At 32.9% G+C, this 24603-nt stretch overlaps 1 protein-coding gene across 2 annotated transcripts in view; it reads left to right on the top strand.

The window, feature by feature from the left end:
- Positions 1 to 24603, top strand: part of CFAP221 (cilia and flagella associated protein 221) — a 96905-nt gene that overhangs the window by 24759 nt on the left and 47543 nt on the right. For both annotated transcript variants that reach the window (XM_074301820.1, XM_074301819.1), the window contains exons 6-8: positions 1266 to 1366; positions 8653 to 8756; positions 20462 to 20621. In XM_074301820.1, the coding sequence (XP_074157921.1) occupies positions 1266 to 1366; positions 8653 to 8756; positions 20462 to 20621 (365 nt within the window). The remainder of the gene's footprint in view (positions 1 to 1265; positions 1367 to 8652; positions 8757 to 20461; positions 20622 to 24603) is intronic.

Genomic DNA, 24603 nt, shown 5'->3' with positions numbered 1-24603 from the left:
CCTTAGAATACCATATGAATGCAAGAAACCATTTTAAGTAAAACATATGTATCCAGGAGACCTCTCTACTTAGATTACCAAGTGACTGTGTAAATTTAATCTCAAACTGCTGTCTTCAAACTTCCATACCTGTCCTCCATATGGTTACTTAGAACTGTAGCCTCAGAATTTTCCTTAATCAGCAGCTATTAAAGATTTTCTTTATCTTTTCTGAAATAAAAGCAGTTAATGCATATTTTTGTATTTGTTGAGAATATCCCTGGATATTTGAGTGTTAATAATTGTTTTTAAAGAATTGTACCAAATAATTATTGAATTTTTATCTAAATTCTAAGCCTAAGAAATCTTAACATTTTCAATATTAAATATAAAGCTTCTTCAGGAAATGGACAATTTCCAAATGAAGAAATTAAAACCATTTCTAATCATATGAAAAGGTGCTCTAAATCACTATTGATCAGAGAAATGCAAATTAAGACAACTCTGAAACAACACTACACACCTCTGAGATTGGCTAAGATGACAGGAAAAGATAATGATGAATGATGGAAGAGATGTGGGAAAACTGAGACATTGATACATTGTTTGGTGGAACTGTGAATGGATCCAGCCATTCTGGAGAGCAGTTTGGAACTGTGCTCAAAAAGTTATCAAACTGTGTATAACCTTTGACCCAGCAGTGTTTCTACTGGGCTTATGTCCCAAAGAGATCTTAAAGAAGGGAAAAGGACCCACATGTGCAAAAATGTTTGTGGCAACTCTTTTTGTAGTGGCAAGAAACTGGAAACTGAGTGGAAATCCATCAATTAGAGAATGTTTGAATAAGTTATGGTATATGAATGTTATGGAATATTATTGTTCTATAAGAAATGATCAGCAGGATGATTTCAGAAAGACCTGGAGATACTTATATGAACTGATGCTGAATGAAGTGATCAGAACCAGGTGATCATTGTACTCAGAAACATCAGTATTATATGATGATAAATTCTGATGAACGATACTCTTTCCAACAATGAGATGATTGAGGCCAGTTCCAATGATCTTGTGATTAAGAGAGCCATCTACACCCACAGAGAGGACTGTGGGAACTAAATGTAGATCACAACATAACATTCTCACTCTTTTTGATTTTGTTTGCTTGCATTTTATTTTCTTACTCATTTTCTTTTCTTTTTGATCTGATTTTTCTTGTGCAAATATGTTTACACTTTAAAAAATTCTTATTTTTCAGTATGATTTGAATCTACTTTTATTGTTTCCAGGGAGATGAAACTTTACTTATTCCTCTCCATGCCTATCCAGTCCTAAACACTCTGGAATTTCCTTCATTTATAAATCTACCAGATATTCCTGTTGGAGAAAGGTGAGTTACAATATTAAAAGTCCATCTGTTAAAAATTCAATGTTATGGTTATGGAAGTTCAAGGGTCACATAGATTTAGAAACATATTTTTATTTCTCTAATTGCAAGATTATGTTTTCCATAAAATAAATTTTAATCTAGGATTCCCACTGCTGAAAAATAACTTAAAATCAATTCTGTATGTTATTTAATGTATGATTTAAGAATGAAAACATTCAGACAATAAAATAAACTGGAAGCACCGCACACACACATCCCTCCCCTCTCCACTCAAGTCACAGTTTGGCATATCCTAGGACCATATCTCTAGATGAGGATGGAGTCTCTTTGTAAGAAATTATAGAATTTAGAGTAGAGTGTTTAGGCATTTAATTCTTCTAGTACCAATTAAACGTTAAACAACACATTGAAAGAGGAAGTAAGTTACAAAAAGGTAGTTAAGCATGCAAAAATGACAAAGAGGAATTTCATCTTTTTCATCTTGGTTATGGTGGGTAATTAGCAGACTGGTTGTAAATTCATAAACCTCAGATTTCACATTTCCCCCCTAACGCTTATTCTGACAGCAACCTCTCCAAAAATCAGCTGCCAAAGCTGCCTTTTCTCTCACGAGTTGCCTTTTCTGAAGGACTATCCTTCTGTAACAACTAGTGGATCCTTAAGAATAGATCCTGGGAAATTTTCCATAAATTTCTGTTTAAGAAAAAACGTGCTTCCCACAATTGTCCCTCTCATCTGTTTGTCATATCCAGTATATCCTTCAAGTCTCAAATCTAATACGATCTTTTTCTTGAGAAAGATTTGTTGCCTTGATCTCCTCACCTAAAATCATTTGTTCTCCTGTTTATTCTCTTAACCTAAACATATTTTTCTAATGTACTTAAATTTTATTGTTTATGATAGCAATTTGTGTTATAACATCTACTAGGTTATAAGCTCCATAAGGAAATAGTTTCCTTCCTTCCTTCTTTTCTCTTCTTTCTTTCTTTCCTTCCTTCTTCCTTTCCTCCTCCCTCCTTCCTTCCTTCCTCCCTTCTTCCTTCCTCTTTTCTCCCTTCCTCCCTCCCTTCTTTTTCTCTCCCTTTTTCTTTCCCTTCCTTCTTTTCTTCCTTCCTTTCTTCTTCCCTCCCTCCCTCCCTCCCTCCCTTCCTTCCTTCCTTCCTTCCTGAGACCCTGGTTATTTGTTACCTACATAACCATTTTTTAGGTGCCCTTTCCAAAGTATTTTTTTGTGTGCGTCGCATTCATTCAGTTGTAGTCAGCATGGAAATTTCAGCTAAACAGTTTATTTAAATTATAGTTGTTTGTATAGTAGAGATACTTTAAATATATCTTTGCCATAAAAGATAAGTGTGATTTTTTTACTTTCTCTAAACACTCTGTCAGTAAGCAGAGTCTGTTCAAAATTGTACCACTAAAGGTTACTGTTTCTTGCCTCTCTTCCTTGCTTAAGTGACTGCCTTGGGTTTCAACCTAAATGAATGATGATAGCAGGGGCACATTAATAGTTAAAAGGGCTCTTGCCACTAATGTTCCCTTAATCCTAAAATGCCTTGGAAACTGGAAGACTTATAAATAGAGAGGTCTTTTATTTGCATTTCCAGTTTGACACCTAGTTTCTCTCAAATATGTGTATGTGTATATGTATGTATTTAGGTTTATGTTTAATTATAATATTTAATGGTAATTTTCCAATAGTGGAAAAATATAATCAATTGTAGCACTCTGCAAAAGTCAATAAACCTAGTCAAGAAGCTGATGAAATTATAATTCAGCTTATTTACAAAATAAAATAGAGTTAAGGTTAATAATAAATTACAAATTGGAAAGGAATTCCAAATAATTTGATCCAACATTTATGAGTCATGCATCTCCTTTACAGTAAGTGAGAAATGGTAAAACATTTACCTCCAAAACATCTTTAGAGATGGAAAACTCACCATATACTAGGGTAGTTAGTTTCATTTTTGATAGTTCTAATTAAGAATTTCCTTTATATTAAGGAAAAATATTTTTTATAATATCTTTCCACTTGCCCTGGGGCCAAGGTCTAGTCTTTCTTTCCAAACTAGCTCACCATCTCTGAAACTGTACCTTCATAAAGTAGTCTCTTGGATTATGTGAGCAGTTAGTTGTATTGGTTATAGTTATAGAGGTACAGCAGTTTTGAACAACTTTATTATTCCTTGCAGTCAAAATCAGTAGATAATACCAGAGGACACCTTAAATTTCTAGGGAGAATTTAGTATATATCAGATATGTATACTGCTATACTAATCCTAGCAGACTACAATAAAATCATCACTGGCATAAACCCCTAGCTTCAAAAGGAAAGGAAGAAAAGAATAGGATGTTAGTTACCAGCAATCCTGTCTCATGCTAGATGATGATAATACTTTCCTCAAACTGTTTCTAAGTAATTTGCTTATTAGGAAATCTGGATTTTTCCTTTACTTGATCATGAAGAAGCTAACCTGTCAAATCCAAGGATTTTTCAGGAGTGTCTTCCTTTAAGGCTAAGATTGATAGAATTTTTAATCCTCCATTCTTAAGTGTAAAATGCTCGGTACAGTCTCCAGTATATGGTAGGTGCCTGATAAATGTTTATTACTTCCTCCAACTCTTCCCTATCTATTTTATTAACCTTTTCCTGACTTGGGATTCCAATAGATTTTCCCTTCCTGGTATATACTGAATGTGAAAAGAGATAGGAAATTCTCTGTAATTAATAGGAATCAGGCAGGCAAGCATTTCTGTTGCAGTAGACAGAGTACCAGGCCTGAAATCAGGAAGACTTTTTTTTTTTTGAGTTTTTACTGAATACTGGATAATTATTATTATTATTATTTTTACTGAGTTCAAATCTGGCCTCAGATATTTACTAGCTATGTGACCTGTGCCTCAGTTTCCCCATCTATAAAATGATTTGGAGAAGGAAATAGCAAATCATTTCAGTATCTTTGCCAAGGAAACCTCAAATGAGATCATAGAGAATTGGACATGATTGGACAACAACAACATACTATATGCCAAGCTCTATGGTAGATACTAGGGATACAAAGTACATTTGTCTGACTTCAGAAAGCTAACAGTTAACACACAAAAAACTTAGACACATATAAGAATATAGAAGTTATATGCATATAAGTCATAAACATAAGTGTTGGAGAGAAAGGCTCTTGGAACTAAAGAGATTAGAAATATCTGATTAAAAAGGACATATTTGTACTGAGTCTTCAAGAAAGTCCCAGATTTCAAGAGGCAGTGGTGAACAAGAGGGCATTCCAGGTGTGAGGAGAAACTAATAGAAAGGGCTTGTCAGGCCCAGATCAATAGTCAAGAGTAACTCCCTTATGATTATCTTATTTCTCCTGGCTCTAAACTCTTAATATCCAATTTCTTTACATTTTTTTGTAGTCCAAAAACTAATTTCCTGACAGAGGAAATAGAAACAAAAGTAGAGTATATCTCCTCAGCGTCATTCTTTATTATTTTCTTTTACTTGCCCTTTCATATTTCTTTAATGTCTTTTAAAATCTAAGTTGAGTTCTCTGAACATCAGTCTTTTGAAGCTACTCTCACATGATACTTTGTTTCCTGATTCTAGGTATTTTCACTAACTTTTCCTCCTTGCTGGACCACTCTCGCTTTATTTCCACCTTCTAGTTTCCCTGGCTTTCTTCATGTCCCATCTAAAATTCCTTTCTTAATCTTAGTACCTTTTCTTTGAGATTATCCCCAATTTGTCTTTTTATTGTTGCTTTTCATTTATTTGTAATATATAGTGCCTTATGAATTTTGTTGAAAAAAAATCAGAACAAAAGGAAAAAATCATGAGAGAGGAAAAAAAACCATAAAAGGTGAATATAATAACATGTGTTGATTTACATTCAATCTCCAGAGTTCTTTTTTTCTGGATACAGATGGCATTTTCTGTCCACTGTCAATTGAGATTACTTTGGATCACTGAACCACTGAGAAACTAAGTCTTTCATAGTTGATCATTGCACATTATTGCTGTTATTGTATACAATGTATTCCTGGTTCTATTTGTTTTGCTCAGCATTAGTTCTTGTAAATCTTTCCAGGTTTTTCTATAATCAACTGGTTCATTTTTTATAGAATAATAATATTCCATTACCTTCATATACTACAGCTTATCCAGCCAGTCCCCAATTGATGGGCATCTACTCATTTTCTAATTCTTTGTTACCACAAAAAAGAGCTGCTACTAACATTTTTGCACATGTGGGTTCTTTCCCCTTCTTTATGATTTCCTTGGAATACAGCTCCCCCAAATTTTTTGTATAAATTTTATGTTGTCTTCTCTATTTATTAGACCACAAGCTCCTTGAGAGTAGAGGACTATTTTTTGTCTTTTTTTTTGTATCCCCAACCCTTAGCTAATGCCAGTCATTTAGTAGGCACTAAATCCTAGATGACTGTTAGTTGAATTACCTTTTAGACACCTCCCTTTTTGAATTAAAAATTTCATTCCTGAGAGCTTTCCATTAATGGAAACATTTTTTCATTAGTTATTCCAGGTTGTTAAAATTGGATACAGAACTATCTCAGAAGAGAAGATTCATGAAAAATAGAATGCTGTTTACTTATTCCTAACATTTATTGATTTTGCATAATTGTGTTTGACTCCAAAGCTTATCTGATAAAAGACATGATTTTCTTCCATCGGGATTTGTTCATTTTTTCCCCTCCATCTTCTGTAATATATTTGCTTCTTCATCCATTTATATTTGCTATTTAGTGAGTGTTTGCAAAGAGCTGTGCTGAGTATTGAGAATATGGAGAAAATAATAAGACATTCCTGTCCTCAGGAGCTTCTATTCTACTGGGGAAACAATGTATGCATGGAAAAGGACAAAGCAATTTCAGGTTGAGAAAAAAAAATCTTACTACCTGACTTAACTGAGGGAAAAAAGTTCAACCTTCCTAGCATTAAGCTTTAGTTATGATTCCAATCCTGGCTCTGATACTTTCTAGCTTGATGGATAGTGATAACTTTGAGCTGGTTATCTCATCTGTAAAATGGGCATAATAAGGCCTAAAGTTCTTTACCTCAAAGGGTTGCTGTGAGATTGACAACATGAGAGAATCTACATAAAGTGTTTTGTATATCCTTAAAGTGCAACATAAGTATCGGATGATACTGTATATGGTGGTAAGAGTATCGCTTCATATGTTTAATCTATATCAGCTTGCGTGCTATCTTGGGGAGAGGAGAAGGAAAGGAGAGAGGAAGAAAAATTTGCAACACAAAGTTTTGCAAAGGTGAATGTATTTGTATTTGGAAAAATAAGATACTATTAAAAATAACAGTAATGCCTCATTTATTTAGATTTTTATACCATTCACTCATTCAACAAGCATCCATTAAGGGTCTGCTGTGTATAGGTCACAGTGCCACTTGTATAGAAATGAGACATGGTCTTTGCCCTCAAGGAAATTATTGCCTAATGGAAGAGACAAAGACATGTATACAAATAGCTCTGATACAAAATGGAATATATATTGTTAAGAAATGCCCTAACTGAATTTTGTGAGTTCAGAGAAAACAAAAATCACTGACAACGGTGGGAAATTAGAGAAGGCTCCATGATTACCTTTGTGTTAGTAGTGACAGCATTTGAACCAGGCCTTGAAGAATGAGTAGGGACATTCATATGTAGCAGTTGTGGTAGGAAATATAACACATGGACTGGAAGAGCAGACAAAGCCATGGAGGTATAAAAGCTTGGGATGTGCTCTAGAGCAAAGCTTCTTAAACTATGGGTGGTGCCCCCATGTGGGGGTCTTATAACTGAACATGGGGGTCATGAAAAATTTGGCAATGGTAAAAGGTAACAAATATTCTGCCAAGATTTAATTCTTTATGTATAAATAAACAAGCATTAATATGCAAATTTGATTTCATTTTTAATAAATGGTAAATTATATGTATACCAATTAATTATTTTAAAATAAATTTTATGATTTATTATTAGTAAATGCTTGATTTGTATATCTATTTTATATACCTATATACCTGGGATTGCATAGACATTCTCAGATTAAAAAGGGGTCGGGAATGGAAAAAGTTTAAAAAGTCCTTTTCTAGAGGAAATTACCATTTCCCTCCCTTTCTCCCCTCCCCTAGACAGCAAATAATCAAATATATGTTAAACATATGTAATTCTTCTATATATATTTCCACAATTATCATGCTACACAAGAAAGATCAGATGAAAAAGGAAAAAAATAAGAAAATAAAAAAGCAAGCAAACAACATGGTGAAAATACTATGCTGTGATCCACACTCAGTCCCCATAGACCTCACTCTGGATCCAGATGACTCCCTCCATCACAAGTCTATTGGAATTGGCCTGAATCACTTCATTGTTGAAAAGAGCCATGCCCATTAGAATTAATCATCATACAAAATTGTTGCTGCGTAAAAGCATTTCACTTAGCATCAATTCATGTAAATCTCTCCAGGCTTCTCTGAAATCATCTTGCTGATTGTTTCTTGTAGAACAATAATATTCCATAACATTCATATATCATAACTTATTCAGCCATTCTCCAACTGATGGGCATCTACTTAGTTTCTAGTTCCTTGCCACTACAAAAAGGGCTGCCACAAATATTTTCACAAAGTGAGAGCTTTTTCCTTTTTTATGATCTCTTTGGGATACAGGCCCCAGTAGACATACTGCTACATAAAAGGGCATGCATAGTTTGATAGCCTTTTGGGCATAGTTCCAGATTGCTCTCCAGAATGGATGGATACATTCACAACTTCACCACCAATGCATTAGTGTCCTAGTTCTCCCACATTCCCTCCAACTTTTATCATTATCTTTTCCTGTCATCTTAGCCAACCTGAGAGGTGTGTAGTGGTAAAGAGTTATTCCTTTATTGTAACAGTTTAAATGCTTCATTTTCTTTTAGATTTGTTCAATGGTTAGATTTGTTAACTATTTCTTAAATATTTCTGAGTCACTTGATAATATTTAAAGATAAAAGGCATTAATATAATAAAAAGAGCACTAAATTTGGATTTGCCAATCAGAAAAGTTGGGTTTGAATTCAAACTGTTAGCTTATTTAATTGATTTTTCTCATAGGAGTGAGAAGTTCTAAGGAAAAAAAAAAAAAGGACAAATTTATGAATTTAACCCTACATGTAGCAAATTTTAGTTTTTCATTTTCTTGGGAAAGAGCTGTTTTGTTAATTAAAAGCTTAACAGTAGTTGGTTTGTTTTTATTTTTTCTTCCCTTGTTTTTCAGTGAGGATTATGTTATTCCTCTACAATGTAGCTGCCCAATAGATTTTGAGTTTCATGTCATTGTGCTTCAATCTGATGAATCCTTTATTGTTCATCCAACATCAGGTAAGTTATGAGTTAGAATTTAATAATGAATTAGAATACATGAATTATGACTATAAAATGAAAGAACCACATTACCTCAGAATGCCAAGGTTAAACCTAGGATTCCGAATGTCACTCTAACGTTGAAAAAAGGAGGAGGATGATAATCACTATTTGAATATAGCAGCATTTTGATGATAAATATTAATAGAGATCTTGAGTAATCATTATCACTTCCTCCAAAAATCATTATTATTTTAGCAAGTTATAAATAATAATATCTGTGTAAATTTGTTCTGAATTTATGTTAAAGTCATAAATTAATCATTCAAATTCCAATTCTGGCATATGGCATTTGGCCTCATTTTAACTGACTTTTTCTATTTCAAATAAAACAGAGAAGATTTTATATCTAGCCTCACAGAATCACAATGAAGATTTTAGAATCTTTATCTCCTGCTTCACATGGGTATTTGTGTAAAATATAGAAAACTTAAAAGAGGAGCATTATATGTTTTCTCCCGATTTATTGCGCACTTGTTTTTACATCACTTTTACTTCTAAATATATCCCTTTCCCTCCTCTACCCATCAACCCCTCACTTGTAACAAAGAACTGAAAAAGAAAGGTTTTAAAAAAATGTTCAGCAAAACTATTCAACACAGTAACCAGGTCTGATGACATAGACAATATTCCATATCCAAAGGCCTTCACCTTTGCAAAAGAGAGAGAAGCATTTCCTCATCTCATTTTCACATCTAAGCTTTTGGTGTTATAGTTACACAGTATCCAGTGTGAATTATTTTTTCCTTTCTATTTACATCATTGACATTTTTTACCTTGTTTTCCTGGTTTGGATTACTATGTTCTGTTTTAGTTTGTTAGTTTTCTTGTGCTTCTCTGAATTCTTTATATTAACAAAAGAAATGATTTATTTCTCTCATATTAATAACCAATTCATAATTGGGGATCCAGGGTTTTTTCTCTATTTCCTCATTCAAAAGACTAGTCCTTGTGAAGGACATTGCTGATAGATTAGATTTGGTTAACATTCTCCTGGGACCTTGGCTTGGGTGGAGGTGGTTCGCTAGATTTCCAAAGGGAGTGATTTTAATGTAGTAATGGTCTCTTTGTCTAAAAGTAACACAATTGTGGTCACTGGTCCCCAACCCCTCATGAGAATAAGCCCACCTCTCATTATAATATTCTTCTTTATTAATTGTTAGTAGATTTCTGCCTATTGGGAACACCCACTCTTTCAAAAGTATTTGTGTTGAACAGCCTCCATGATTTCATCTTTAGTTTATGAAAGTCAAATGACCATCATCCTATCAATTATTTTATCAACATAATAAAATTGATTATTAATAACCCAGAAATTATGTATATTAAGCATTTAATTTGTCACATTTATTATTTCTTATAGCATAATAATATTTCTTACAGCACTAAATTTATATGCTACAATTTGTTTATCCATTTAGTTTATTTGAGGAGCATTTTGTCCTAACAATACTCAAACAACTAGAGTCCATACACTTAAGAAAATTAGAAAACAAACATTTTTATTCTGAGTTATATTTATATCATAGCTTCTGAAGACATTTGTGATTGACAAATCACAGTGGTCCATTAGATCCTCTAACAGAGTATTATTTTTTGTATAAAGTTTTCTATTTGTTTACAGCTTTCATTTCTCACTGCAAGCAAGTATTGTGTTCAACAAATGTGAATTGGAAGCAAACAGATGTTTTACATTTATTCTAGGCTCTGATATGTACATAGATAATAGTCTAGTAATCTGATAACCACCCTGAGAATTTGATCCAAACTATTCTTTATTAGTTACAGCAACCAGTCTTTGTTTTCCATCCCATTATAAACACGGGGCAGGAAATTTTATGATCTTCAGCTACTGTAACATTTGAAATATAGAAAAATGGAACAAATTGACTGTCAATAAAGGTATTCAGTATGTCAATAAAGCATTTCTAACTATAAGGATAGTTTATCAAGTTTTACACTTATTTTAGAATAGGATAGAGATAATCTGCAAACTGAATTTTGGTATTAATTCACAGACCTTGCTTAACATACAAAGTGTAACTATAGAGCAAAGTGATTAATATTTTAATATTTTTTGTTTTTTGAATTTCTTTTGGTTTTACATTCAATACATTTCTTCCTCTTTCCCTTCCTAGAGAGTTTTCCTTTACCAGAAGCCTATAATTAAAAAAAAAAACCCTAATATTTAGAAACAAAAGGGAATTACATCTACATCAAAGTGAAAGCTAAACACTTGTTCGAACAATGTTGCTTGCCACTGGAATTGCATTGGCATTCCTCACTGGAAATTAACTTTATGTCTTTTAGAATATTTCTAATGGCAGAAAATCTTTATCCCTGGGGGCAGAGAGAGGAACGGATTTTATCTTTAGAAACAGTAAAAATTCACTTGGAACCAAATCTTTTGAATAAAATTATATAACCAAGTTGAGCAATGATAATTATGAACAGAAAAGTATGCTATCATAAGATAGATACTGTTTTTCTCATGTATCTCATAAACTGATATTGAAGGAATTTCTAAAAGAGAAGTTTCTAAAGTACTAATTATGGAATAAACATTTTTCTTTGAGGTATTGGGGAATTGGGGGTGGGAAAAGATGGAGAAATTCATCAATTTAGAAAACCACCATCCATGAGGAAAACCCCCTCTCTCAGATCAGCCAGGGTTCTATGGTGTACAATTTTAAGTGTTGCCTAGGGCTCTGGTATTAAATGCTAGTGACATATTGACTTAGAAAACTACCTACATTCTGCTACGTTTTTATGTGTTTTGTTAACTATTTCTTATGTGGTCAGGGTCACGCTCCAGGATTATCCCTTATCTTGTGTTGGAGGCTTCTGGTTTAGGGCACTGAGGAGTTAATTGGTAGCTAAAGATCACCAGTTTGTGTCAGAGAGTTGCAATACCAGTTGCCTTTCAAACATTTGTTACATAGTTCTAGTGAATGGATATTTACCTTTTACTTTGCTAATTTGATATGCACATTTTTTATAGAAAGACATAGGATCGTACAGCTAGAGAAAGAAAGGACCTTTGCAGCCATGTGGTCCAACCCCTTCTTTGCTATAGATGAGAAACTGAAGAGCAGAGATGAAGTGATTTGCCAGCATCACATAAGGAGTAAATGGCAGAATCAGGATTCAAACTCAGGCTCAACTCCAAGTCCAGCACTCTTACCTGTGGAAACACAAATTATAGATTTGGACAGAGCATCTAACCCAATCTCCACCCAAAACATGAATTCTGTCTACATTATCCCTGACAACTGAATATTCTTTTGAAGATCTTCAATTATGAGGAACGTTCTGCCTTCCAAGAAAATTACATACTAAATCTAAATGCTACTAATGGTTATGAATGAGTTACAACTAACAGAAATCTACATTCCATTGGGCAAGGCAATATATATACATACATATATATGTATGTATATACATATATATATATACACACACACACATATACACACATACATAGGTATACATATATATATGCAAATATATACAAGGGCTAGCAGTTGGGGACATTCAACAAAGGTTTTTCCCTAAGAGCACCAGAACATAGTTCATGCCTATGTTTCCATTCACTGAATAAAAGAACTTTCTGTTCTAATTAAATACTCAAATTTATACATATGTGTGTGTATGTATGTGTATATATTATACATACATATATACATATAGTATGTGTATACACATACACACATATACATATATATATATGTGTGTGTGTGTACATATATACACACACACACATACACACATAATGTATATGGTAGCCTTTATGTAGATCCACAGAAAATACAAAAACTAATTCATAAGACTCAAAGGAACCCATGAATAATCAAAGCAACTCACATTTCTTCTGCTCAATGTAATTGTCTTCAAACACTGCTATGTGGCTGTTCTTCACTTTGGGAGGCTTGGTTCAAAAACTTGGTGCTATCTGATAGCTGACTACCTTGGCATTCCACCACTGCCCTTGGCTGCTATCATCTCTCTGGCCTGCTCCCTGGCTGCCATGGGGGCATATAAGTTTCCTTGGGTACTATAAGGATATTATCCAGGCCAAAGATATTCCCCATATCAAAAGAGATTCATTGGCTTATTCATTTAAGTAAGTACCTACTGTACACTAGGCATTGTGCATTGGGAATATAGAAGCTGAAAAGGAAAAGTTCCCACCCTCATGGAGATTATATTCTATTAGAGTCAACAATATATGAATGTGAAATTAAATACAAAATACATATCAGGCTATTGCCAGGAAGAGGGCCATAGCAAGTAGGATCAAGATGGACTTCCTATAGAAGGCTCTGGTGCTGAGAGAGGAATTCTCAAAGGCAGACAACATTCCAGGCACTGACATGAGAAGAACAGAAAGTGGGTCAGTTGGCTAGAAAATGAGGAAGAAATAATGTGCCTGGAAAAGATATCTGGAACCAGGTTGTGAAGGGCTTTAGAAATCAAACAGAAGTCGACATTTTCATTGAGGTACTATTAGTCTTCTCAATATGTAGTCAGTAAAAATGGCCATACCCATCAAAGGGACATAAACCCCCAAACATGATTTCAAATGGTATATCCATACTTTCTATTAGAAGATAATTTGGGGTTCAGAAAAAAAGGTTATATTCTATAATTTTGTTGATTGATCAGGCTACCCTTGATCATCCCATCTACTTTGGAAGATGGGATACTTTCTAGATAAGAAAAAAGCACTTTCATGTAGTTTTTTACAGTGGAGAGTTTGGAGGAGCATGATGTTATTAGAGCATGGAGAAGGAACTAAGAGGTGAGAAAGAGATGAAGAAGGAGCAATAGAGAGATATCAAAAATAAACTTTCTACTATGCAGGAAAAGAGATAAAAATTTTCCTTTATCTTTTCCATTGCCTTCCTTGCCCCAAGACTTAAGGCAATTCTGTTATATAATTGAACTACATCAGGATTATATGAGCTAGTCTGGGAAATTAAATATAGTGTATAACATTGCTTTTTATGAGAAAATATGTCAAATTCCAAACAAATGCCTTGCAAAAGAACTCTTTAAAACCCAATCTGTTCATAAATTGAACGGTCTGTGCCAGCAAATATAATATTGATCATAGTTGAATGCCAACTGTGTATACTACATTAAAAAAGATATGATGCTTCCCTGAGGCATAAATGAGGCAGGCAACAATACAGTTAAAATGCATTATAAATGAAGCATTTTAGCTCAGTAGTTTTTTTGGTTGTTTGGGTTCCTGCTGCTATTAGAGCACTAGTGTTTTAAATTTAAGATATTCTTCCCCTTAATTAAATCAAAGTAGGAAAGAACCTTGAGGCAATAGGTTTTGTCTTTGTCATGATGTTCTAATTGATTTTATTATGTACCTTTCATTGTTCTGTCTTCTTTTCCCTAAAAACACTGGATTTTTTTGTCTTAAAACTTCGAAATAGAGATTTTTAGAATCTGACTTTTTGCCTACTTAGAATTTTAAAATTTATAACAAATATCGATTTCTTAGTCTGGTCACTATAATATTAACTGTATAATTCTATTAATGTACCTATATGCACATATTTAATATATATTTAAATTTGTTAAATGTATTTTTAATGTGTAATACAAATAATAATGTGTAATACAAATAATAATGTGTAATACAATAATGTGTAATAAAACATATATATATATATACATATGTGCATACATATAAATGTATACATTTTTACATTTACAAAATGTATACATATATTCTTAATCACTTTAATTTTCATGCTGTTTTAAATTTAAATACAAAAAAGGAAAGATAAGCAAAAGTCTCATAATTTAGAGGTTCCTATCTCCAATGCTAATCCAGTACTCTTTACAAAGTATAGAAAACTATGCTAAATACCAATGGAGTTGAACAAATTAGAAAAGACAACTCTGCTAGTGTTACAATAGATAGTTGGATTTCTGCAAAATTCCCTGAATTCCATTTTGATTACCTGGATGCTTTCTTCCCTGGTTAGACATTCCTCCTAGGACTTCCGAAGATAGCATTGCTTTCTGTTGCTCATTTTTTATCTTTTCATTCCTGTTTAAATTCTGTTGCTACTGCTTCAGGAAGTCAGTGTCTATCTTAACTGCTTAAAATTCTCTTTCCAATGAGATTTTATAGTATTATTTTGGCTTGCTATTCCAGCAGCTATTGCATTATGGCTCATGCCAACAGACCATCTGTGCTGTAAGACTTTTTGCCACAGTCTTGATATTTTATGCAAACTGTAAATTGTAGGTGTTTTATCTAGGTCAGTTGTCTTCAAACTTTTTTGATCACACACTTCTATTTATAAACATTTTTGAGCATATATCCCCAATATATGTATATTTACTTAATTATAAATTATATGGACATAATTTTTAAATTACACAAAACAGAAAATAAAAATGATGAATTAGGATGAAATACTTGATATTTAAGGTAATCGGTAGTAATTAGAGTTCGAGTGACATCTCAGACTCACACTTTAGAAAAATAACTTTGGCAGACAAGGAGGAAGAAGAGATATTACTTAGGAGATTATTGGCAATAATGAGATAAAGGATATGAGGCCCTGAAATACAGTAGTGAAGAGAGAGACGGGTACAGATGCCAGAAATGTGGAGATAGAAATAACAAGATTTTACAACTCATTGGATATGTTAGATGAGGGAGATTTAAGAGCTGTAGATGACAAGGACATTGAATCTTGGGAAATTAAAAGAAGGATATTTCCCTCAACAAAAATAAAGAATTTGGGAAGAAGGATAGATTCTCTAGCAAAGAAAATATAATGAAATTCCTGCTAATCCCTTGAGAATCACTTTGCTGGAGTTTAAGCCTGTAAGGAATACCTTCTAGAGCTACAAAATGATTTGTGGAATAAATTTTCTAAATGGCATCTTCATAACTCCAACTCTGGATTCTGAGGTCATGATTAAGTCATAATTTCCTAGAGGGATTGATGACTAGCTCAGAAAAAGGATGACTGGGATCTTGCACAGTAGAAGGGGAGAACACAATGATGAAGTATGATAATGATAGTATAGTAGTATTTTAGCAAGCCCTACAATAGTTCATGATCACATATCCCTTGGAACAAGGCTGTGGTTGCTACTTTGGCACCTTAACAAGAATTTACTAAGTGCTAAAGTATAAAGGTCTCATAAGCAAACATAAAACAGAAATATTAAACACATCCTTTAATGATAACAATGGAAATTAAATTATATAATAAAAAGGCTTCTGGAGAAGAAATTCTAACTTAAATGGAAATTAAATAATAACATGCTAAAGAATTAGTGGAACAAAGAACATTGATAGGAATAATAGATTACTTCATTAAAGAAAATGACAAGGGACAGCTAGGTGGTTCAGTGAATAGAGCACCAGCTCTGAAGTCAGGAGGACCCGAGTTCAAATGTGATCTCAGACACTTAACACTTCCTAGCTGTGTGACCCTGAGTAAGTCATTTAACCCAAATTGCCTCAGCAAAAAAAAAAACAAAAAAAAAAAAAACAGATATTATCCTCAAACATTTGAGATACAAACAAAGCAATATTTTCCTTAGGGGAAAAAGTGCATATAACTGAACATTTTCATTAACAAAACAAAGATCAGATCAAGGAATCGCACATACAACTTAAAACTAGAGAAGCAACAAGTAAAAAAGAAAAAAAAAAAAAAACTAAACACAAAAATAGACATTCTAAAAAAAAAAACAACTAAAGGACAAGCAGAATTTAAAACAAAAAAGGAATGATAAATAAAACTAGGAGCTTTTAAAAAAAACTTAGCAAAATTGATAAAGTTATTAGCTAAACTGATAATAAAAGAAAACCAAATTACCAAGTATTAAAAATGAAAAAGGTAATCTACAAAAAATTCAGGAAAAATTATTAGAAACCATTTTGTCTAATTATACGTCAGCAAAGACAAATGAAATGGATATATATTTCCAAAAGTGATCCTTAGATTATTAGAACATAAAAAGAGAGAATTTTAAAAATCCAGTCTCAAGAAAATTGAAAGCCATACATGAATTTTCCAAAAGGAAGATAGCAGTATCAAGTGCATTTACAGCAGGTAGTGAAGATAGAATTAGCAAGATTTGGCAAATAATTGTATATGTGGTGTATGTGTGTGTGTGTGTGTGTGTGTGTGTGTGTGTGTATGTGTGTGTGTGTGTGAGAGAGAGAGAGAGAGAGAGAGAGAGAGAGAGAGAGAGAGAGAGAGAGAGAGAGAAACAGAGACAGGGGAGATACAGACAGAGAAGTTGAGGATATGTTGAGATTTTAAACCTGGGAGCCTAGAACAATAGTTAATGCTACCCACACTTTTTTTTATTATAGTTTTTTATTTACAAGATATATGCATAGATAATTTTTCAGCATTGACAATTGCAAAATCTTTTGTTCCAACTTTTCCCCTCCTTCGCCCCACCCCTTCCCCAGATGGCAGGTTGATCAATACATGCTAAATATGTTTGAGTAAATTTAAATACAGTATATGTATACATGTCCAAACAGTTATTTTGCTGTACAAAAAGAATTGGACTTTAAAATAATGTACGATTAGCCTGTGAAGGAAATCAGAAATGCAGGAGAACAAAAATAGAGGGATTGGGAATTCTATGTAGTGGTTCATAGTCATCTCCCAGAGTTCTTTCGCTGGGCGTAGCTGCTTCAGTTCATTAATGCTCTATTGGAACTGATTTGGTTCATCTCATTGTTGAAGAGGGCCACATCCATCAGAATTGATCATCATATAGTATTGTTGTTGAAGTATACAATGATCTCCTGGTCCTGCTCATTTCACTCAGCATCATGTTATGTAAGTCTCTCCAGGTCTTTCTGAAATCATCCTGTTGGTGATTTCTTAAAGAACAATAATATTCCATAATATTCATATACCACAGTTTATACAGCCATTCTCCAATTGATGGGCATCCACTCAGTTTCCAATTTCTGGCTGCCCACACTTTCAATTGCCCCTTGGTTATTATATATATATCTATATATATATATATCTATATCTATATATATATCTTTGTATAAGCATATTTGTATGTGCATATGTTCTCCTCATTCCCCCAACAGAATGTAAACATTTTGAGAACAGTTTCATTTTTACCTTTGTATTCCCAATATATAGTACAATGCTTGATTCAGAAAACATTTAAAAACTGCATATCTGCATATTGATTGAATAATTGATCTGTGAAGTAATATTTCCTAGAAATCTATCTTTTAGTGGCATTCACATACTAAAATGGAAGATTTCTGGGGATCAGAAATATGAAACTAAGTTTTCATATATATATGTATGTATATATATATACACATATATATATATATATATATATATATATATATATATATATATATATATATATATATATATATATATATACACATATATATATATATGCCTTTGTGTATATGTGCTCTCAACCTTGATATGTATGGCACAAAATAAACCCAGTTCTATTTGTCAGCCTTCATCTTTTTTTTTCTGAATCGAATGTATTAAAATAATACCATTAACTTAAACTCATCTAGCTATTAAATAATAGAAATATTTGTATAAATATAGACATATTCCTGCCGGAATCTGGGCCTGTTTTGGGCATCAAGACAAGAGATAGTGAAAATAAAAAAGTCTTTGTATTTTTCATAAGTTCCACATTGTTAACATGATATAAACTGATCTGAACTGAACATATAACTTCATTGCTGTTTTTCAGCATATAGTTGGAGCAGCCTGATCAAAAGGATAGTGACTTCTTTTTACTTCAATGGACATAGCATCTTGTTAATATAGGGACACTTATCAGATGTTAAATGGGGATAAGACATGTAGACACAGAAAGTTAATTTACAATATAAGGTAGCACACCAAGAGTAAGCACTATCATAGGTCAAAGAAGGGAGAAAAAACTGTGGGCAATATTTGTCAAAGAAGTCTTCATGAAGGAAGTGCTAGAATTGAGCCTTAAATGAGTAGAATTCAGATGAGTTAAGAGAAATGGAGGAGGACTTTATCCATGAGGAAAATGGTAAAAATGGGAGTATGATGAAAGGAATATATATATGCAAGTCTTTCAAAGGTAACCTGAATGCACTAGAGAGTCATATATTCTTATATATATATATATATATATAGATAGATAGATATTTATATATCTATCTATATATGTGTAAATACACATACATATATGCTTGCATGTATTTATATATGTATATATGTATAGAAAACATGGCTATTTCCTAAATACTATCAGTTTACAGAAAACTTTTTACTCCCATAGCATCTCACATATTTTTCTTAAGAAATATAGTTGATTACAACTGTTGCTGAGTGAAATGAGCAGAACCAGAAGATCACTATACACTTCAACAACAATACTGTATGAGGATGTATTCTGATGGAAGTGGAAATCTTCAACATAAAGAAGATCCAACTCACTTCCAGTTGATCAATGATGGATAGAAATAACTATACCCAGAGAAGGAACACTGGGAAGTGAATGTAAATTGTTAGCACTACTGTCTATCTACCCAGGTTACTTATACCTTCGGAAGCTAGTAATTAATGTGCAACAAGAAAATGGTATTTACACACATATATTGTATCTGTTATATTGTAACACATGTAAAATGTATGGGATTACCTGCCATCGGGGGGAGGGAGTGGAGGGAGGGAGGGGATAATTTGGAAAAATGAATAAAAATAAATAAATAAAAATAAAATGAATAGGCACAAGAAAAAGAAATATAGTTGATTACAAGACTATACATTGAGCAATTCTGACGGACGTGATTCTCTTCAACAATTGTTGTCCTAATTAATTAGTTCAGTGATGAAGAGAACCAGCTATACCCAGAGAGAGGCCTTTGGGAACTAAGTCTGGAACACAACATCACATTCTTACTATGTTTGATATTTGTTTGCATTTTGTTTTCTTTCTCAGTTTTTCTTTTCCTTCCTTCTTGATCTGATTTTTTCTTGTGCGATAAGATAACTGTATAAATATGTATACATATATTGGATTTTACATGGATTTCAATATATTTAACATGTATTGAACTACATTCCAGGTAGAGGAGGGGATGAGGGGAAGGAGGGGAAAATTTGGAACAAAAGGTTTTGCAAGGGTCAATGTTGGAAAAATTACCCATGCATATGCTTTGTAAATAAATAAATAAATAAAAAGAAATATAGCTGATTGATATATGACTTTGACATGAACATCATTCTGCTTCTCAGAAAAGTGAATCAGGCTCAACAAAATTAGTTTTTAATACTGAGATAAACCTCCTTTTCCTTATGTGTATCATTACTTTTTCCATGTTGTTTATTGCACTAATGTTTATATTTTATAATCTGATAAGGGATTATAATACTGAAAATTTATCTTAAATTCTTTAGTACTAAGGCATATTATATGAGTGACATTACCAAAACATTTCAATAGCAATCAATCAATTGATAAGATCAATGGAAATATGAAAAATTTTACCTTTTTTCCTAAAATCTGATGATAGTGATCCTTATGACTATGTTATTCATTTGGGCCTCTTTTATTAGAATTGGCAAAAAGGAAAAATACACAATATAAAATTTGAATTTTTTTCCCTCTAGGAATAATTCCATCCAATGGGAAAGTGAATCTGACTATTACATTTGCACCATTTAGATATGGAACTGCACGATTAAAATTGCAGCTGTGGGTTTCCGAATTCAACCCTACGCCTTATGTATGTACATTCACTGCAACATCATCTCCTCAATTGGCTATGAGGTACAAGCTCACTTATTATTGTGGAGTTGGTTATAGTTGTTTTTAAATTTTTTGGAATATTTTTAAAACCTCCAAATTCCTTTGATTTTTTTTATTTATTTATTTATTTATTTATTTTGGAGAGAAGGGAATGATAGCACTAAACTATATGAAATTATGGGAATCATAAAATACTCTTTACAAACATAGCATTAACTTATTCATATTTGAACTCTTCAGTACTTTCATTTTTAAGTCGCTCCAAACCTTGCCTTTTAGGTAAGACAATGTATCTGGTTAATATTGTATGATACTTTATCTAATGTTAATGATTGGTAAATGAAGCAATGTGGCTGAGGTCAGTCGGTGTCCAGGCCAGCATTTGGTGCTGAGAATTAGCAGAGGCACAGATAGGCAAGGGTATCTCTGCATAAAAATACCTTATAAATTGTGGGCCATGTCTCCATATGAAGTCACACAACTGAATGGGGTTCATGAAAAATTTGGCATATCTTCTTAAAAGATTTGGAAATGGGGCAGCCAGGTGACGCAGTGGATAGAGCACCAGCCTTGAATTCAGGAGGACCCGAGTTCAAATCTGGTCTCAGACACTTAACACTTCCTAGCTGTGTGACCCTGGGCAAGTCACTTAACCCCAGATTTGGAAATTCTGGAAAGATTTTGGAATGCAAGGATCAAAAATTAATTCAAAATCAAACGTGCAATGAATCTAATGTTCTTCTGGCAATGATTGTCCATGTTACATGGCATAGATTCACTGCAGTCTTAATTCTGAACATACAACATGCATACTTTTCAATGCACACAAATGCGGCTAGAAACACCTCAAGATGGGTCCATGTAAAAATTTTTCTGGTGAAAAGGGATCACAGGTGGAAAAAGTCCAAGAAATTCTACCAAGGGCCACAGAACTCTATACAAATGAATCTAGTTCATTGTTTTCTCTATTTTTTCCTTTAATTTCTGCATCTCTATTTTTTCTATTGTTTCTGGTATTTCCTTCATTGGGAAGACTTACATTCAGCCCCTGCTTCTCTCTTCAATAGATCTCCTTAGTGTAAATTGGCCTTCTACTTGGAGCTTGCCAGGCCAATTCAGGCTATACTGCAATCACGGTGACTACTAATCTATAACAGTTCCATGAGAATGATGTTATGAAAGGGTGATTTGTTGAGCAGTGTTACTGGAGGGTGTCACAATGTTCAGATAAGCAGCAATCATAATGACTTTATTATATGACATTTGATAAAACAAGTACTATATAAAGTATATCTTTGCTCCTATTTTTCAGTATGGAATTTCTTTAGACTTTGACATGAATGATGTAATGAAAATGCCAGTCATAGAAGTACCTTAAAATAAATTGGAAAATGAAATAAATCACTGTTCTTTTTAAATATAGAACTGGATACCTTCCCAGCTCTCAGATCTATACAAATCTTGACCCAAAATGTGCAGTGCATACAGAGAACACAAAATACATAAATCAAAATATAAATATACAAAGAAATGTAATTGATGGTTTTATATTCTTGTCACAAGTTTCCCATCAAAAGTTCAAAGTATTTTGTGAGATCAAGAATCACTTTCAGCTTTGTATATTGCCTAACACATTTGGACATTTAAAAACCTCAAGTGCCACAACTAAAAAGCAGCAGAGAGGGATCCAAACCTTGGCTTGGTGATTCTCCCTGTGTCTCCTGTTCTGTGATACCATCTCTCTGTCATCCCTTATCGATATGCCATCTACTCCATTTCCTTTTCAGAGTCTTCAGTTTTCCAACCTATAGAAGCAAATGCAAATTACTCAGGACAAAGTAAAATATTAAATTTGCTGAATTGTGCAGTAAACAACAGTATCTTTTTTTAAAAAACGGTATATGCAATTTTTTTTGCTATAATCACTTTGTTTTTGTATGATTTGGCATTAAGCTCCAAGATTTTGAAACATATTCTTTAATTCTTTGTCTTTTTAGAAAGTTCTCTCTCCTTTTGTATCTTTGTTCTTCCCTGATTCTTTTGTTTGATTGTTATTCCTCAGTCTCTTTTGCTAATTCTTTATCCATGTCACATCTGTTATTGACCATGGGTATCCACTACGTGTCTATTTTGGTCCCTTATCTCTTTTCATTCTACATTACCATTTAATAATCATATCCTCTTTTCATGGGTCAATTATTATTCTTTTGCAGATGTATATTCAGTCTTAATCTCTCTTCTGAGCTACAGACTTGCATCACCAACTGCAGGACTTCTCAAATTAGAAATTATAAAGCAGATATTGCTAAAAATTAAAACTCAATATATTCAAAATAAAACTGATTGCCTTTCTTTTCAAATTTTAAAATTCAATATATCCAAAAGAGAACTTGCTACCTTTCTTCTCATATTCTCCTATCTTTAAATTTTCCTCTTATTATTGAGAGCTCTACCATCTTTCTAGTTACATAGGTTTACAACCTTGAAATCATCCTCAACTACTCATTCTCACTTCTCATATCCATTGCCGAATCATTTTATTTTTAACTTCACAACTTCTCCCTTGTATGTTCATGTTGCTCATGCACTCTCCACTCTCGTGCAGACTTTCATCATCTTTCTCCTGGGGAAGGAATAGCCTTTTAATTATTTTCCTTGCTTCAAGTCTCTCCTCACTCCAACACATTCTCCATTTGGCTGCCAGTGACTTTCTAAGACATAAAACACATCATCCTTCTACTAAATAAATTCTAAAGACGTCTTATCACTTCTTTCTTGTTATTATTCAATTTTTCAGTCATGTCTTCCTCTTCGTGACCTTATTTGGAGTTTTCTTGGCAAAGATACTGGAGTTTGCCAATTTTTTTCCTCTGGATCATTTTTCAGATGAAGAAACTGAAGCAGCCAGAATTAAATGTCTTGCCCAGAATCACACATCTAGTAAATGTCAAGTGTTTGAGGCTGGATTTGAACTTAGATTCTATTGATTCCAGGGCCAAGACTCTATCCAAATCCATAGGTTTTTAATGGGATTTAAATCAGGTCAGTTTCCAGACCACTGAAACACTTTCGGTAATGTTTCCAAACCTTTCATGACATATGGTCTGGTACAAAGGCAAGATAAAGTATTCCATCTCTATTTAGAAATTTATGTAATCTAGAACAATTCTACTTCCTGGTATGTCTATATACCCCCCCCCCACACATATATATATATATATATATATATATGTATATATATATACATATATATATATATATGCATATACATACATACATATATATATGCATATATATATGCTTAAAAGGATTGTATGTGTATAACATGTCATATTGCTTGCTGTTTTGGGAAAGGGGGAGGTAAGAGAGGCAGGGAAAAAAATTTGGAATGCAAAATCTTGCAAAATCAATATTGAAAACTATCTTACATGTATTTAGAAAAATAAAATGCTATTGAGAAAAAAAATTAACCATGATGTTTTTGACAGTTAGAGCTACAGAAGATGTTTGGATGATTGAAATTCCTAATTGCTATAGTATCATATTCCTACTTCACAGTTTTAATATGTTTCCTGAACTACTCATCTATTTCCTTTTTTTGATCTAAGTTCTATATAACTATCATTGGTAATCTTCAAATAAAGATGCTTATTTTATGGTGGGAATTTCTTTCTAGTCATATTGGACAAGATTACCATTGAAATCCCTCCCAACTCTAAAATTCAGTGATTTGGATTGTACTAACTTCATATGAAATATTTAATATTGGGCAAATGCACTCCACTAGCCCTTCTTAGGCACACTCCATTCTTAGCTAGGAGACTGTTATTTCTATATTTAAAGCGTCAGCTAAGAAGTCTAAATCCCATTTTCTAACATCATTTTCTATGAAACAATATTAATAGAACTAATTGTTCAATTCCAAAATATGTCTTTTTCTTCTGACATCATTACTTTCACTCAACAACATGATAAAAAAAAAAACACCTGAACTTTTAAAATC

This window comes from Sminthopsis crassicaudata, chromosome 3, assembly GCF_048593235.1.
Source record: "Sminthopsis crassicaudata isolate SCR6 chromosome 3, ASM4859323v1, whole genome shotgun sequence".
Lineage (NCBI taxonomy): Eukaryota > Metazoa > Chordata > Mammalia > Dasyuromorphia > Dasyuridae > Sminthopsis > Sminthopsis crassicaudata.
Note: the sequence above shows the minus strand (reverse complement) of the source record. Positions and strands in the feature narration are given on the sequence as shown.